At 30.0% G+C, this 13,782-nt stretch overlaps 1 protein-coding gene across 1 annotated transcript; it reads left to right on the forward strand.

Annotated features, from left to right (window-relative positions):
- Window positions 1–2,644: 2,644 nt before the first annotated feature.
- On the forward strand, window positions 2,645–6,601 carry LOC7465014 (probable cinnamyl alcohol dehydrogenase 9). The gene is made up of 5 exons (XM_002300175.4): window positions 2,645–2,812; window positions 3,655–3,768; window positions 4,732–5,245; window positions 5,753–5,906; window positions 6,144–6,601. The coding sequence occupies exons 1-5, from the start codon at window positions 2,715–2,717 to the stop codon at window positions 6,350–6,352; spliced, it is 1,089 nt and encodes a 362-aa protein (XP_002300211.1). The 5' UTR covers window positions 2,645–2,714; the 3' UTR covers window positions 6,353–6,601.
- Window positions 6,602–13,782: the final 7,181 nt, after the last annotated feature.

The raw sequence follows: 13,782 nt of genomic DNA on the forward strand, positions 1-13,782 counted from the left end.
AAAACAAAACATTGTGGACTATAATATAATCAAGTTCGATTAGAAAAAAAAAATACCCTACTAAACTCACAAATCGGGACAACCAGAGTTACCTTGTCAAACTCACAAATTATGTCATTGACTCCACAAAGTTTAATAACCTAGTTTTTTAAAATTATTTTTTATTTAACTAAACTTTTTTAAAAATAGACCATACTCAATGCTAGATATTTCTTTGATACCAACTCGATGCTGAAATATTTTTTTGATACATCAATAATTATATAAAAATATAAATTAAAATAAATTATCAACTCTAAATCCTCATAAATACATCATATAATCATAAAAGGATTGAATTAAAAATAAAATCAATAACTTAATGAAAAAAAAGCATCAAAATGCAATCCAAAATGTTAATGGGTGTTGAAAACAATATTTTATCTACATCTTTAACTTTATACTTAATAATAATTAATATTTAATTTAATAAAATATTAATATTTTGTTCATAATTTAAAATGACCAGTCCATTTTTTTTTCCAATAAAACAAAATACAATGCATCTTATTATCAATAAGAGTTGTATTTTTAACAATAAGAGTTGTTAAATTTATTGTATTTTTTAAATAAAAATATATTATCAATAGATTATATTATCAATAAGAGTTGTATTTTTTTGAACCTTAAATTGCAAACCGCAAAAGCTATCATATCAAACACACACCATGTATTTGATAATATAATCTATTGTATTTTTTAAATAAAAATAGATCAAATAATTTTTGTATTTTTAACAAAAAAATATTAAAACCATCAATAATCATATAAAAAAACAGTTCGAGAATAACTTTTAAAAAACAAGTTAAAAATTTATCATTTTCATTGTTTTGAAGTAGAAATAAATGCGAGGGGCTCGTAGTGGTTGTGATTCTTGTGAAAGCCAGTAAGTACCAAGGTCACTGTTTCCTAGGTTAGAAAATAAGGGCACTCTCTCTTGTCGAGTACACTAAATTTATATCAGATTTTGAGATGGTTGTCATCAAAGCGTGTCTGAAAAGGAGGAGCAGGAGACAGGTGGGAAACTTAAATATGGATTTGATGTCTGATTATTCCTTCTACCTAAGATATTGATGGTTTTTTTTTTTTTTTTTAATTTTAGTTTAGAATATAATTTATAGTTTTCTTTTAATTTATATTTAAAATTTAAAAATCATTGTACACCATAAAATTATGAAACCATTATTCACATAATACTCATTCTACATAATAAAATTTAAAATTTAAAAATTATGATTCAACTATTTTTTTTAAATCGAGTTTTAAATTAAATTATGTGATAGTTATCCTGATGTGATCTTATTTATTAGATAAGTCAGAAAAAACATTAACTCAATAATGAAAAAAATAATTAAATAAAAATCTAAAATTAAATGATAAAATTGAAATAAAAAATCTAAAAATAGAGAGTAAAAAAATCTAAAGAAAGTAAGAAACTCATATTAAATGATAAAATTAAAAAAAATAAAAAATAAGCCAAAAAACTTTAATTACTTTAATTACATGATAAAAAATACATAAATTGATTTACTATCAATATAATACTGAAAAATAAAGTTAAATAAAATCTTATATTAGAAAATAAAATAATAAAATAAAAATTTTATATTAAAAAATAAAATTAAAAAAATCCCCAATAACTAACTCTCACAAAGAAAAGGCCATAACATAAACTATTTTTTTTTGCTTTTTACAAATGTCCAACCCAATACTTTATAGTTGTACTGTTGTATTGATAATAAAAATAAAAATAACTAGATTTTTTATTATTTTATTTCTATCATCAAACTGAAATCATTAAATTAAAAATTAAAAATTAATGATGAGATTGGAAACTGTTTCCAAATAATGCAAATCATTTAATTAAAATAATGTTTCCATTTTTATCATATTTTAAACTAGACTATCATTCTATTTAAATTTAATAAAATTTACTTATAAACTAACTAGAAAAAACTATTTAGTTCATTTTATAAAACTAGAAAAAATAATTTATAATTTATTCAATTTAATATATATAACAATCATATTTTTAAAAGAACATGTAAAAATACGGTGAAATTATTTTAAACCATAGATTTAAAACCTTATTTAGATAAACTTGTAAAAGAATTTAAAAAACTTTAAATTTTTTTGAAATCAAAACAACATTTGTTTTAAATAAAAGAAATTCACAAAAAAGTCAAATGATTAGGCTCATAATGACCCGGTCAATCAGGTTTTTGAATGAGTTTTAAAACGTAAAAAATTCAATTGGAATAAAAAAAGGAGTAATAATTCAAATTTAAAAACAAAACATAACATAATCAATTAATTCTTAAAATAAAAAAGGACTGCTAACTAGACACACGTCTCAATCCTCTTTAAGAAAAAGTAACAAGAACCGTAAAAAGCGAAAATGTGGCTTTCTGGACATGTATGATTGTTGTAGTTGATTTGTTTGTTTTAAAAAATTAAAATTTTTTTATTTTAAATTATTTTAATGTAATAATATTAATGATAATTTTTAAAAGATTAAAAAAATTATTATTTTATTATATTAACGAATAAAAAATATTTTAAAAAACAACCGAAATTACTTTCTCGAATAACCTTTTATATATATACACACACGATCACTGGGTTATTGTTCTGCACTGAGTTTGAACTCATCAAGGAAGTGAAAAGCAGAGAGAATGGCAAAATCACCAGAAGTAGAACATCCACATAAGGCTTTTGGCTGGGCTGCCAAAGATAGTTCTGGGGTCCTTTCTCCCTTTCATTTCTCAAGAAGGTTATTGCTTTCTCTTTGCTTATGGTCTTTTTTCCTTTTCTTTTTCTTTTTGTATATGGTTCTTGGTTTTCTTGATTGTATGTACATATGTGTGAGTGAAAAAGATGGTAACTTTGATGGTTTATAGAGGATGTTCAACGTTTTGTGATAATGCCAAGATGAAAAAGATTGAATCTTTAGCATTTAGCACGAAGAGGTACTGAGATTTTGTAGCTTTGGTTAATCATTAGGTGAATAAGAATTTTAAATTGTAAAAATAATAAATAAGTAAAAAAGTAAGTAAATAGAGAGAGAGAGAGAGAGAGATTTAAGGGGTTGAGGTGTTAATTAAAAAATGTTTCTTTTTGGGAAGTGATAAATAAATATTGTTTGAAGAATATCTTTCTGTGAAGAGTGATAGTATATGATGGATCTATTCTAAGTGGTATGTTTTCTTTATTTTTCTCTTCTTTTTTTTAAGTTTGATGCGATCCCTTTGAGGGAAAGCTTATTTTAGCTGGTTGTTTTCATCGCAAAAGACAAATCATGGTGTGCCAAGTCATCTTTCGAAGGGGTGATTCCATGATTTTGGTGGAAAAATCTAACAAATGATGTTTATTCTAATCAATTGGTAATTTCTTTTTGTTAGATTGTATTATGGTGTACCAACTAGAGGGTACCTTTGTAATTTTTCACTGAATTTGGTGCTACAGATTATTCTAATCAATATTGATACTTGGTTCTTTACCAGCTTTGTTTTGTACTGCTTCTAGACTTATACCAGACGAATTTTGGGCACAAAATTTTTCATAAGCAATCCTGTTATTGTTGTTATTTCAAGTTCTTGCTTGTATTATTGGCAGGGACAATGGAGTTGAAGATGTGACCATAAAAATCCTGTACTGTGGAGTTTGCCATTCGGACTTGCACGCTGCCAAGAATGAATGGGGGTTTTCCAGATATCCTTTGGTTCCTGGGTATGATCTTCATATCACATTCACAAAATAGGTTCTACTCGTTCTATCAGCCAAAGCTGATAATTGATTTTGTGCATTGAGAGTGTGATGCAATATTCATTCCCTTTTCAAAAATTTTATTCTTATCGTTATTTGCTGAATCATGCCTGCCCATAATAACTGTTATTTGCACATAAGCCACTAATGCAAAGCCAGATCCTTTTTGTTGTCAAAGTTCTACCGTTTTAAGGATGGTCTTTATGAAGTTCCAAAGAAAATAACACTTATGTTGCTTACCATCTGAAACTGCCTTGAGGCTGTCTTCTGCATCTCTACATTGAGAAATGCTGAAACACTCTCCATGTGAGCATATGCCGAACATCAATTAGTATTGATTGCTTCTAAATGTGTAATGCCCTGGACATGATATTGAACTATTTTGTTACTTGAGAGTTTGTACCTCGGCTGCAGAGAAGGTGCTTAAACAACTTTTAGTCTGACTGAATGCTAACTGCTGGGGACGCTTATCTATACACTAGCAATGCCATTGTTCTGCCAACTGCTAGATGATTTTACTTCGATGCTGTCCCCAAGAATGCCACTCCTAGATTTATAATTGCTGAAATTGAATTCTTTGTTTACCTCATTTTTAGTTCTTTCCATTGAATACATACAGCCAAAGAACTGTTCTGCTGAGTGTTGGATGATTGGCTAAGATATAGTGTGCTGTAAGGATTTTATTCTTAGGTTTATGATTGCAGATACTGAACTTACGCTTAACTTATTTGCAAAATACTCTTAGGACTTAGTAATTTCCTTGTGTCACAAATGGAGTGAAGGATTAAAATCTGACCTTTTATGTATGTGGTGCCTGGTGCACTTTGTGTTGGACATGATGGAGGTATAACAAATTTTGAATTTTTTCTTGTGCTATTTGCATGTTAAGTAATTTGGAAGATAATAAATGCCATTGCTTTTCCGCAGGCATGAAATTGTTGGTATTGTGACAAAAATTGGAAGCAATGTGAAGAAGTTCAAAGTGGACGATCAGGTTGGTGTTGGAGTACTGGTGAACTCCTGTAAGTCATGCGAGTATTGCGACCAGGACTTGGAGAATTACTGCCCTAAAATGATATTTACATACAATGCCCAAAACCATGATGGGACAAAAACTTATGGTGGTTATTCTGATACAATTGTGGTTGACCAGCACTTTGTACTCCGTATTCCTGATAGCATGCCTGCTGATGGGGCTGCACCACTATTATGTGCTGGGATCACAGTGTACAGCCCAATGAAATATTATGGAATGACAGAACCAGGGAAGCATTTGGGAATCGTAGGATTGGGGGGGCTTGGACATGTTGCTGTGAAGATTGGTAAGGCCTTTGGTTTGAAAGTTACAGTCATCAGTTCATCATCAAGAAAGGAGAGCGAAGCACTTGATAGACTTGGTGCTGATTCATTCCTTGTGAGCAGTGACCCTGAGAAAATGAAGGTATGCGGTATCACTCACAAATTAATAACAGATTGAACCACTAAATAATAACACAGTAAAAGTTAAGGTTTAGGGTGACTAATTAATATGACCTGTGTCCTTGTATTTCTTATTTGCAGTTGTTAAAGGTTCTAGAATTTGATTGATGTTTGGTATGCAGTGGATATATATTAACAAATCGGGGCTTGTATTCAATTTGAGTGCAAGTCTAGTTCCACCTTTTGAAATTCATTCCCTCACTGAAGAAAGAAGACTTGTATGAGGATATGAATTTTGCTTATTACTTTGTTTAAATTACCCTCAACATGTCCGTGTTAACATGTGTAGAGGCACACTTGTATTTGTTATTTATAAATTGAACTGTTCCAGCTTACCCTAATAGCTTAAGATTTTAGAGTAGATACCGGTTGCTAACTCAAATCTTTCATGAAGTTTAGACCGATATGTTTACTGCATGGCATTACCATTTACCAGAGATCCTGATGATTTGTGATGCTTTTTTTGCAGGCAGCATTTGGCACTATGGATTACATCATTGACACTGTGTCTGCAGTTCATGCCTTGGCTCCACTTCTTAGTCTGCTGAAGACAAATGGAAAACTTGTTACTTTGGGCTTGCCTGAGAAGCCCCTTGAGCTGCCTATCTTCCCTTTGGTCTTGGGTAAGTTTCTCCATTCCTGATCCCCAAATTCAGGGGATCGCATGTTGATGAGTCAACCTGGTCTGTGCTTTCTGAATTAAGATTAAGTACTTTTGAGTAAATGGAACTTAAGCTGTAACAAACCACCTACAAACCTCATTGTGTTTCTCAGTCACCATAACCTCTAAAACGTAGCCTTACAAACATGACATTGGCTTGAAAATCTGTATTATACTAGTGACCATCTTCTTCTTGCAGGGCGAAAGCTAGTTGGTGGAAGTGATATTGGAGGGGTGAAAGAGACTCAAGAGATGTTGGACTTCTGTGCGAAGCACAATATTACCTCAGATGTTGAGGTGATCCGAATGGATCAAATCAACACAGCCATGGATAGGCTTGCCAAATCGGATGTCAGGTACCGGTTTGTGATTGATGTGGCCAACTCCCTGTCACAATCTCAGTTATGAAGCCCTCGATTCCTCTCTTGGTCTTTCAGCTAAAACCAAGTCACGATATGCTTCGTATACTGTCCCTTCTCTGTTCCGAGGCATGGATAATGGAATAAGGTTTAATAAGGTTTTTAGCACCAGATCTTTTTACATTTTGCGCTCCTTGGAGTGGTAGAACATTTGAAGTTCTGTTGTCTCGGACTTGTGTTTCTGTTTGTTTTAATTATATCTGATCGCCTAGTAATGATTCGATAACAAGCACAAAAAGTTTTTTTTTTTTTTTCCCTTGGATACAATTGGCCATGCAGGTATTTTTAATCTTCATAGTAATGGCATGGCATCCTCAGACACAAAATTGGTAGGGCTTTCATGAGAAGTGTATGGAGGGTAGCTTTGCTCTTAATCAAAGCAGAATTGAACAAGTCTATTGTCTAATGGTAAAAATACAACAAATTGTCAAAAAAATAAAATAAAAAAATAGTGAGTGGATTTGCAACAATAAACTATTACTGCTACTCTACTTAAGGAATCGAACATGTTTATGGTGCTTTAAGAAGCTTCTTGGGTTTTTTCAAACTCTTTTTATGCTTTTTTTTTTTATTTCTATCTTTTAATTTTTGAACTAATTATCATAATTTTTTTCCAAACACCACATCTGATAAAAATAGTGTAAAAAAACAGAGTTTTTAAAAATTAGATAGTATTGTAAGTTAAGTTCTGAAGTTTGGATCTATTTAATATATTTTTATTTTTAAATTAAAAAAATTAGCTTCAAAATGTTTTGAAGCCAGATAATGTTTAACTGGTTGTTAGGGTTGTTTTTTAAACATATTAAGTTAATTAAGTTATAAGTTTATTTTAATGCAAATTAATTTTAAATCTGCATTAAACAAGATTATACAAATTAATTTTAAATCTATATTAAACAAGAAGGTTATATAAGAAGTCAAGTCATTTAATAATAATATTAAATAATTTTTTTAAAAAATCTTATCTATCAATTTTTTTCTTTCAATGAATTTTCTTTTTCGTTTTTGTTCCTTCAATTTTATCTTTAAATTGAACTTATATTTATAATTTGTTAAACATCTTGATATTTAGTTGATATTAAATTTTACGAGTGTTTATTTTTATTATCATGTCATCGAGTAAAAAAAGTTTTTTTTAAAAATTATTAAATCTAATAGAGTCCATGATTTTGGTTGTGAGTTTGATGAATTAAGTCATGATGCCTAGATTAATTTAATATATAATCATTTTAATATTAAAAAAACTATTTTTTTTTTGTAGTTGTATCTTGAATTCCATTTTTCTTAATCTGAATCCTTTTCCTAAAAAAAATCCCTTTTTTTTTGGATTGGATCTATCTACTTGATTAATTTTATATAATATATCAAAACACGCATTATCTGAATTCTATTGAAAGCAAAAATAAAATGTGAATTTTCAGCCACAAAAGCTGAAATTCAAGGCAAATTGGAACCATTAACTATTGACCAAAAACTGAAAAATTCTCAATATTTATGCCTTGAAGATGCATCTTGAAAAATTTTTAAGTCAAAATAAACCTTTTATCAATCACTCGGGTTATCTTTGGACCCTTCAAGATTACTAAGTCACATTGAAACAACTCTTACACGATTAAATTTAAAACTAGGATTAGGTAAAGAGTTGAGTTTTTTAAGTTGACATGTTGGGTCAGGTTTAATAATAATATCAAAGAATTCACTACAGCATGAAAAGTTTAAAAGTTTTTTGACCCAAACCCAACCTGCAATGTACATCTCTCACAAATTATTGTGGATTGAGATAATCAATTTTTTTTTTAAAAAATTTGATTGTCGAACTTTGTTTTTGCATAATTGAACCCTTTTAAACCCAAATTGATGTCCGATTGCTTTTTTTTTTTAATTATTATTTATTTAAAGAAAGAGTTGAATTGAAAGATAGATAACCAAAATGAAAAAGATAGGGAAATAAATGGCAACTTTGATTTTTGGACAAAAAATTTATTTTGGTCCTTTTGTTTTTGTTTAATACGTGATTGGTCGTTTTAGTTGTTAAAAATTTAATTTTGATACCCAATATTATTTCCTTCAAATATAGAAAATTTGAAAATAGTTAAAACATAGAAGACACGTATCTGTGTCTTTTAAAAGACAGAAATTTACTTTAAAATTATTTTAAAAATAGATTTATTTTATGTTTTTGCCTGGCTTTCCAACCAAATATTTTTTTATATTTTATGTATTTATTCTTTTTATCATATGACACTAACGAAACGCATCCAAATTCTCTGAAAGGAAGAGGATGGAAAGGAAAGATGAAAATGAGTTGGAAACATCACTTGCTTTGCGTCTGCTATCCATTATTCCGATGACTCAGGATCCTTCTGCCATTGAAGATTGGCAGCCACACCAAGGAAAAGGATGAGAAAGACTGAGGAGCACGTAATGACATTCAACAATAATGAACATGAGCTTCAGCTGTCAGCTTGATCTACCTTCGGAAACACGTGCGAATGAAAATGATTTGTTGAAGTCGTCTCAACCTAACATATATTAATCCACCCACTAAGTTAAAGCAAACAAATTCAAGATATAATAATTTTATTCTTTTTATTATTATTATTATGTAATGAAAATGATTTGTTTTTTTTAATTGTGCATAAACTAAGACCTTGTTTGTTTTATGAGAAGAGATTTTCTGCAAACTATTTTTCAAACTTTTCTGTGTTTGTTTGTCATTAGAAAAATTGGTTAATGAAAAACACTTTCCAGTCAAAGAAAAATTTGGCTTGGTTTTCAGGATAGTATTTTCCTTTTATTTTAGGCGGAAAACACTTTGCAGAAATTATGAAAAATTTAGAAATGTCATGTTATTTGCTGATTATATCAAATTTGATCCTCAAACTTTTGATTGCTATATATTTTGTTTTGAAACTTTTTTTTCAATTTTATCCCTTAGAATTTGATTTAATTTGATTTTTATATCAACTTTGGTCTTCATTTTTATGATTGTTATTTGATTTTCTTAATTGAATTTTTTTATCTATTAGATTTGGTCATCATTCTTTTAATTGTTATTTATTTTATTTGAAATAATTTATGAAATTATATATTTTTTTAATTTCACCATCTTTCAACTTTTTTATCTGTTAGATTACTTTGATCTCTATTATTTTGATTGTTATTTATTTTATTTGAGATAATTTATGAAATTAGATTTTTTTAAATTTTATTCTCATTTAACCTTTTAATTTGTAAGATTTGTGTCTCATTATTTTAATAAACTTGAAAAAAAAATTAACAATTTATTTTTTAGCTCATTTTTCATGACATAGCCAAACACTGGAAAATATTTTCCAACTTATTTTCCATGATACTACCAAACATCAAAAAATAATTTACTTTTCAGAAACCTATTTTCCAAAAAAACTACTTTTAAAAAAGAATCTATTTTCCAAACGAATCTTACACTTTTAATTATAATTAGAAGAAAAACAACAAACAATGTTAGACATTGCAAAACGAATGCAGTAGCCGAATAAAAATTTCACCCATGTACAGAGGCATTGGTCCAACCGATAAGGAGCCATGGAAAGATCCAATTGAACAACTTTAATAATTGAATGCTATTAATTGTTATCCTATCATTTTCCATGAAAAAACCTCTTAAAAATAAATAATAAAACTAAAACGTATTCTATTTTATTTAGCAAATGCTAGTTTTGTACTCAAGCCATGGGTGGAGTTTTTAAGTTATTTCTTAACACAAGAAAAGAAAATAATTGCTGTTTTCATCTATCAAAATTTTTTTAAATAAAAAAAGTAAAGATGTTGTTTATACTTTATAGAATAAATTAAAAAATATATGGATTGATAAATCAAAAAACAATTGTTAAAACTAATTAAATATTAAAATAACAAGAATTGCTAAAACTAATAGGCCTGACAAAACAGGCCAACCCATACACTTGACCTGTAATGAAAAGGCTTATGCCAATCTCTGTAGAAGAGCATTGCTATGGTGTTGGTATAAACGCCCCAAAAAATCGCCATCAGACGCCGCACGGGGGACGTGCGACATCAGGTGTTATAAAATGACGACTCCACTAGGAACTGTTATTGGATTAAGCTTTGCATTTTGTTTGTCAATTGTTATAATGTTTTTTATGTTGTGTTTATTTGGTTATCGCTTTTTACAGCTTTAGTACACATCCCTATTATCATGCATCACTTAAAGAGCACATACCTTAAAATTTAGGATATGTGGAGAAGTAACGGTACCATAATGACTTTAGCCCTAGTAAGACTCGTGAAACTATCCAACTTTCGCTTGATTGTTTACTCGATAGTGGTCGATACACCAATTTGATACCACTCAGGGCCTCTATCTTTACACTGCTTGTAAACCTCATATTGACCTCTCGAGGACGATCACTAAGCATGCGAAAGTTCCTTTTCAGACTATATAACAACTCACCCCATGCACTTAATGGCCAGAACCTACCTTTTAGGTTGTTCCTTGTGTAATGTCACTAAGGCAAGCCCAACATGTGGCATCTTGAATTCTAAGACCATTGGGTGACAAATGGTCGTCATATAGAAATTTTAAAAGGGTCAGAGTTGTTACAGTTGACAAAAGGAAACTGTCTTGAATTGGAAGCCGAAAGCTTATCAAAAGCTCAAACTTAGACAAGATTAGACAAGGATCCCCCCTGTTGGCATGATGACGATATCAGGTTCTTAAAATCCATGAATAATGACCGTTGTCACATTGAATATGTATTTTTCTTGTTGATAACATCATCACTTTTGCATAATTGCATGATTTTCATTTAGCAGGTTGAAATATAGGTTCCTCATTGAAATGCACCTATAACACTTGACTGCAAAAAAGACAAATGGAAAACGAAAAAGAGCCCAGTTGGAAGCCCAACACCAAAAAAAGTTGGAAAGTCTTAGAGAAGAAGTCGCAAGGCTTACTAGTCTACTTGAACAGGCCTCGGGATCTAAACCCGGAGAACCAACATTTACAACTTAGCCTCTATAGATGCCTACAACTCCTTTCAATTCATAGAATTTGGGGGCAAATAAGGTGCCACCTGAATCTCAATAAGCTATGTATTTCTAATTTGCTTAACTAGCATATCCCATAAGAATGTCATCTTTCATGGACTTTACAGTGAAGAAATCTCAAAAGAATAAGATGGTAAAAGAAAGTGGTCTGAAAAATTTGGCAACCCTAGAGGAAAGGATGAGGGCAATTGAAGGAACTAACCTATATGATCCTATAAAAGCTACTGAGATGTGTTTGGTGCCCAATGTGGTCATTCCCAAAAAGTTTAGAGTGCCAGAATTTATCAAATATATTGGAACTCAATGCCCTATAACTCATCTCAAAGCATACTGCAACAAAATGGCTAAGGTAATTTATGATGAGAAACTGTTGATTCATTTTTTTCAAAATAGCTTGAGTTATGCTACCCTCACTTGATATATGTGGGTGGATAATACCAAGGTGAAAAAAGTGGAAGGATTTATTGATGCCTTCATTAGGCAATATAAGCTCATTACAGACGTGACCTCTGATAGGTTAAGCTTGTAAGCTATGAAGAAGGATAACAAAGAGTCCATAAGGGAATACACCTAAAAATAGCATGAGGTAGCTGCACAGGTTAATCCTTCTTTGTTAGAAAAATAGATGATCAGTTTATTTTCAACCACCTTTAAGGCCCCTTACTTTGAATATTTGGTTAGAAGCTCGACACAACATTTCACTGACCTGGTTGTTATAGCTGAGAGGATTGAAAAGGTCATCGAGTTATGTAAGATTGTTAACTCGATTGAGGAGAAAGGTTTTACTGGAAAAAAGAAGGAACTGAGGTTCACAATATCGAAGGTGGTTACAAAGGCAAGAGAAAAAACTATCAAAACAAAAACACCTACCCCTTCTATAGCTAACTTCTCCATACTGATTCCAGAAATCAACTTTCTTGAAGATAAAGCTACAGTGTCATTAAGCCAAATAATGCTCTACATTTGACCCCAATTGACTATTAGAATGACACCTCTGTTGATGAGTTTGTTGGGGAGGAACGATTGGAAAATTCCAATCAATGGTTGCTAAGTGTTTAGCCTTTTTCATGTATTACATTGCTAGTAATCATAGCTCAAAATGTTGGCATAAGACCTTTGTTGTTGAACTTTTTTAAAAAAGTTTCAATGAAATAGTGGGTTTATCTTTCAATTGTGTCTTTTTCTTTGATTTGCAATCAAATATTATTCATTTTCATAAATCCTGAAAAAGGTTCCCTATAAGAACTCACAAATACACATTTGAAGCCCTACATGATCTCATAGACTCAATTCATTTCTTATACCAAAATCTTTTCCCCTAGTGGAATTTTGAAAAAATTGAACTTGCTTTTTTATTTTAGAAATGATTTGATGTTTATTTAAAACAACATTTTGACATTTTATTTATAGAATGACAATTGACTTAAGCAATTCCTTCATTGAGGTGACCAAATTCTAAACCAAAATGTATGGATAGAAGATGAACAGTCACCCTCACACCATGACTCTTGAGCCAGGTGTTTTAAATGTATACATAATGGTTTGTAGTGAATTCGTTGTTCATGAACTCATGAAATGTATATGTTTGCAAAGACCAAACCATTACACTAGATGAGATTAAAGTCTATTGATTTTAATTGCTTGCATTTGAAGATGAATTGGGAATATTAGGAATTTTTAAACTAAAAGAGGGAGAGAGTATAGCGAAAAATAATTTTTAAACATTTCATATATAATAAGGGCAATATTAGGAAATTTTAAATTATGAAGGTGGAAGGGGAACATGGATGAATTATAAGGGTAAAAATAAAATTTAGTCTGTGAGGTTATGTTTGGCATGGTGTTAATGACACTTAGAATCTACCCTTACAAAATTATGTTTGTTTGTTATATTTATGAATATATTTTTTTTTTTTGGGAAAGGGTCAATTATTAAGAAGGGTAATGCGTATTATGTAAATTGGTGTTTTTAGAATTTAAAATTTACCCTCAAATTTTAATCAATGACCTCTTTTGTCTTAAAATATATATTAAATATTTTTTTTATTTCTCTCTTACCACTTACCACTAATAATTTAATTATTTTCTCTCTTTTCGATAACATTTAATCTTTTAATTTATTAACACATAAAAAAACTTAAAAACGAACTTTTATATCCTTTAAAAGTTGAAACTATTATGTAATAATTACTTCCAATAATCCATCACTATTTTTTAATCTCATGTTGAATTCCCCCTAGATACAGTTTAGCTGGGAAAAGTAGCTGAACGTTCCTTTTCCATTTCCAAAGCATCACCGGACCCATCCCTTTGTTTTCTTCTGTTCTTTTTTATATGAACTGGAGCCCATGGCTAACGTTGAAGAAA

Source organism: Populus trichocarpa, chromosome 1 (assembly GCF_000002775.5).
Source record: "Populus trichocarpa isolate Nisqually-1 chromosome 1, P.trichocarpa_v4.1, whole genome shotgun sequence".
Classification (NCBI taxonomy): domain Eukaryota; kingdom Viridiplantae; phylum Streptophyta; class Magnoliopsida; order Malpighiales; family Salicaceae; genus Populus; species Populus trichocarpa.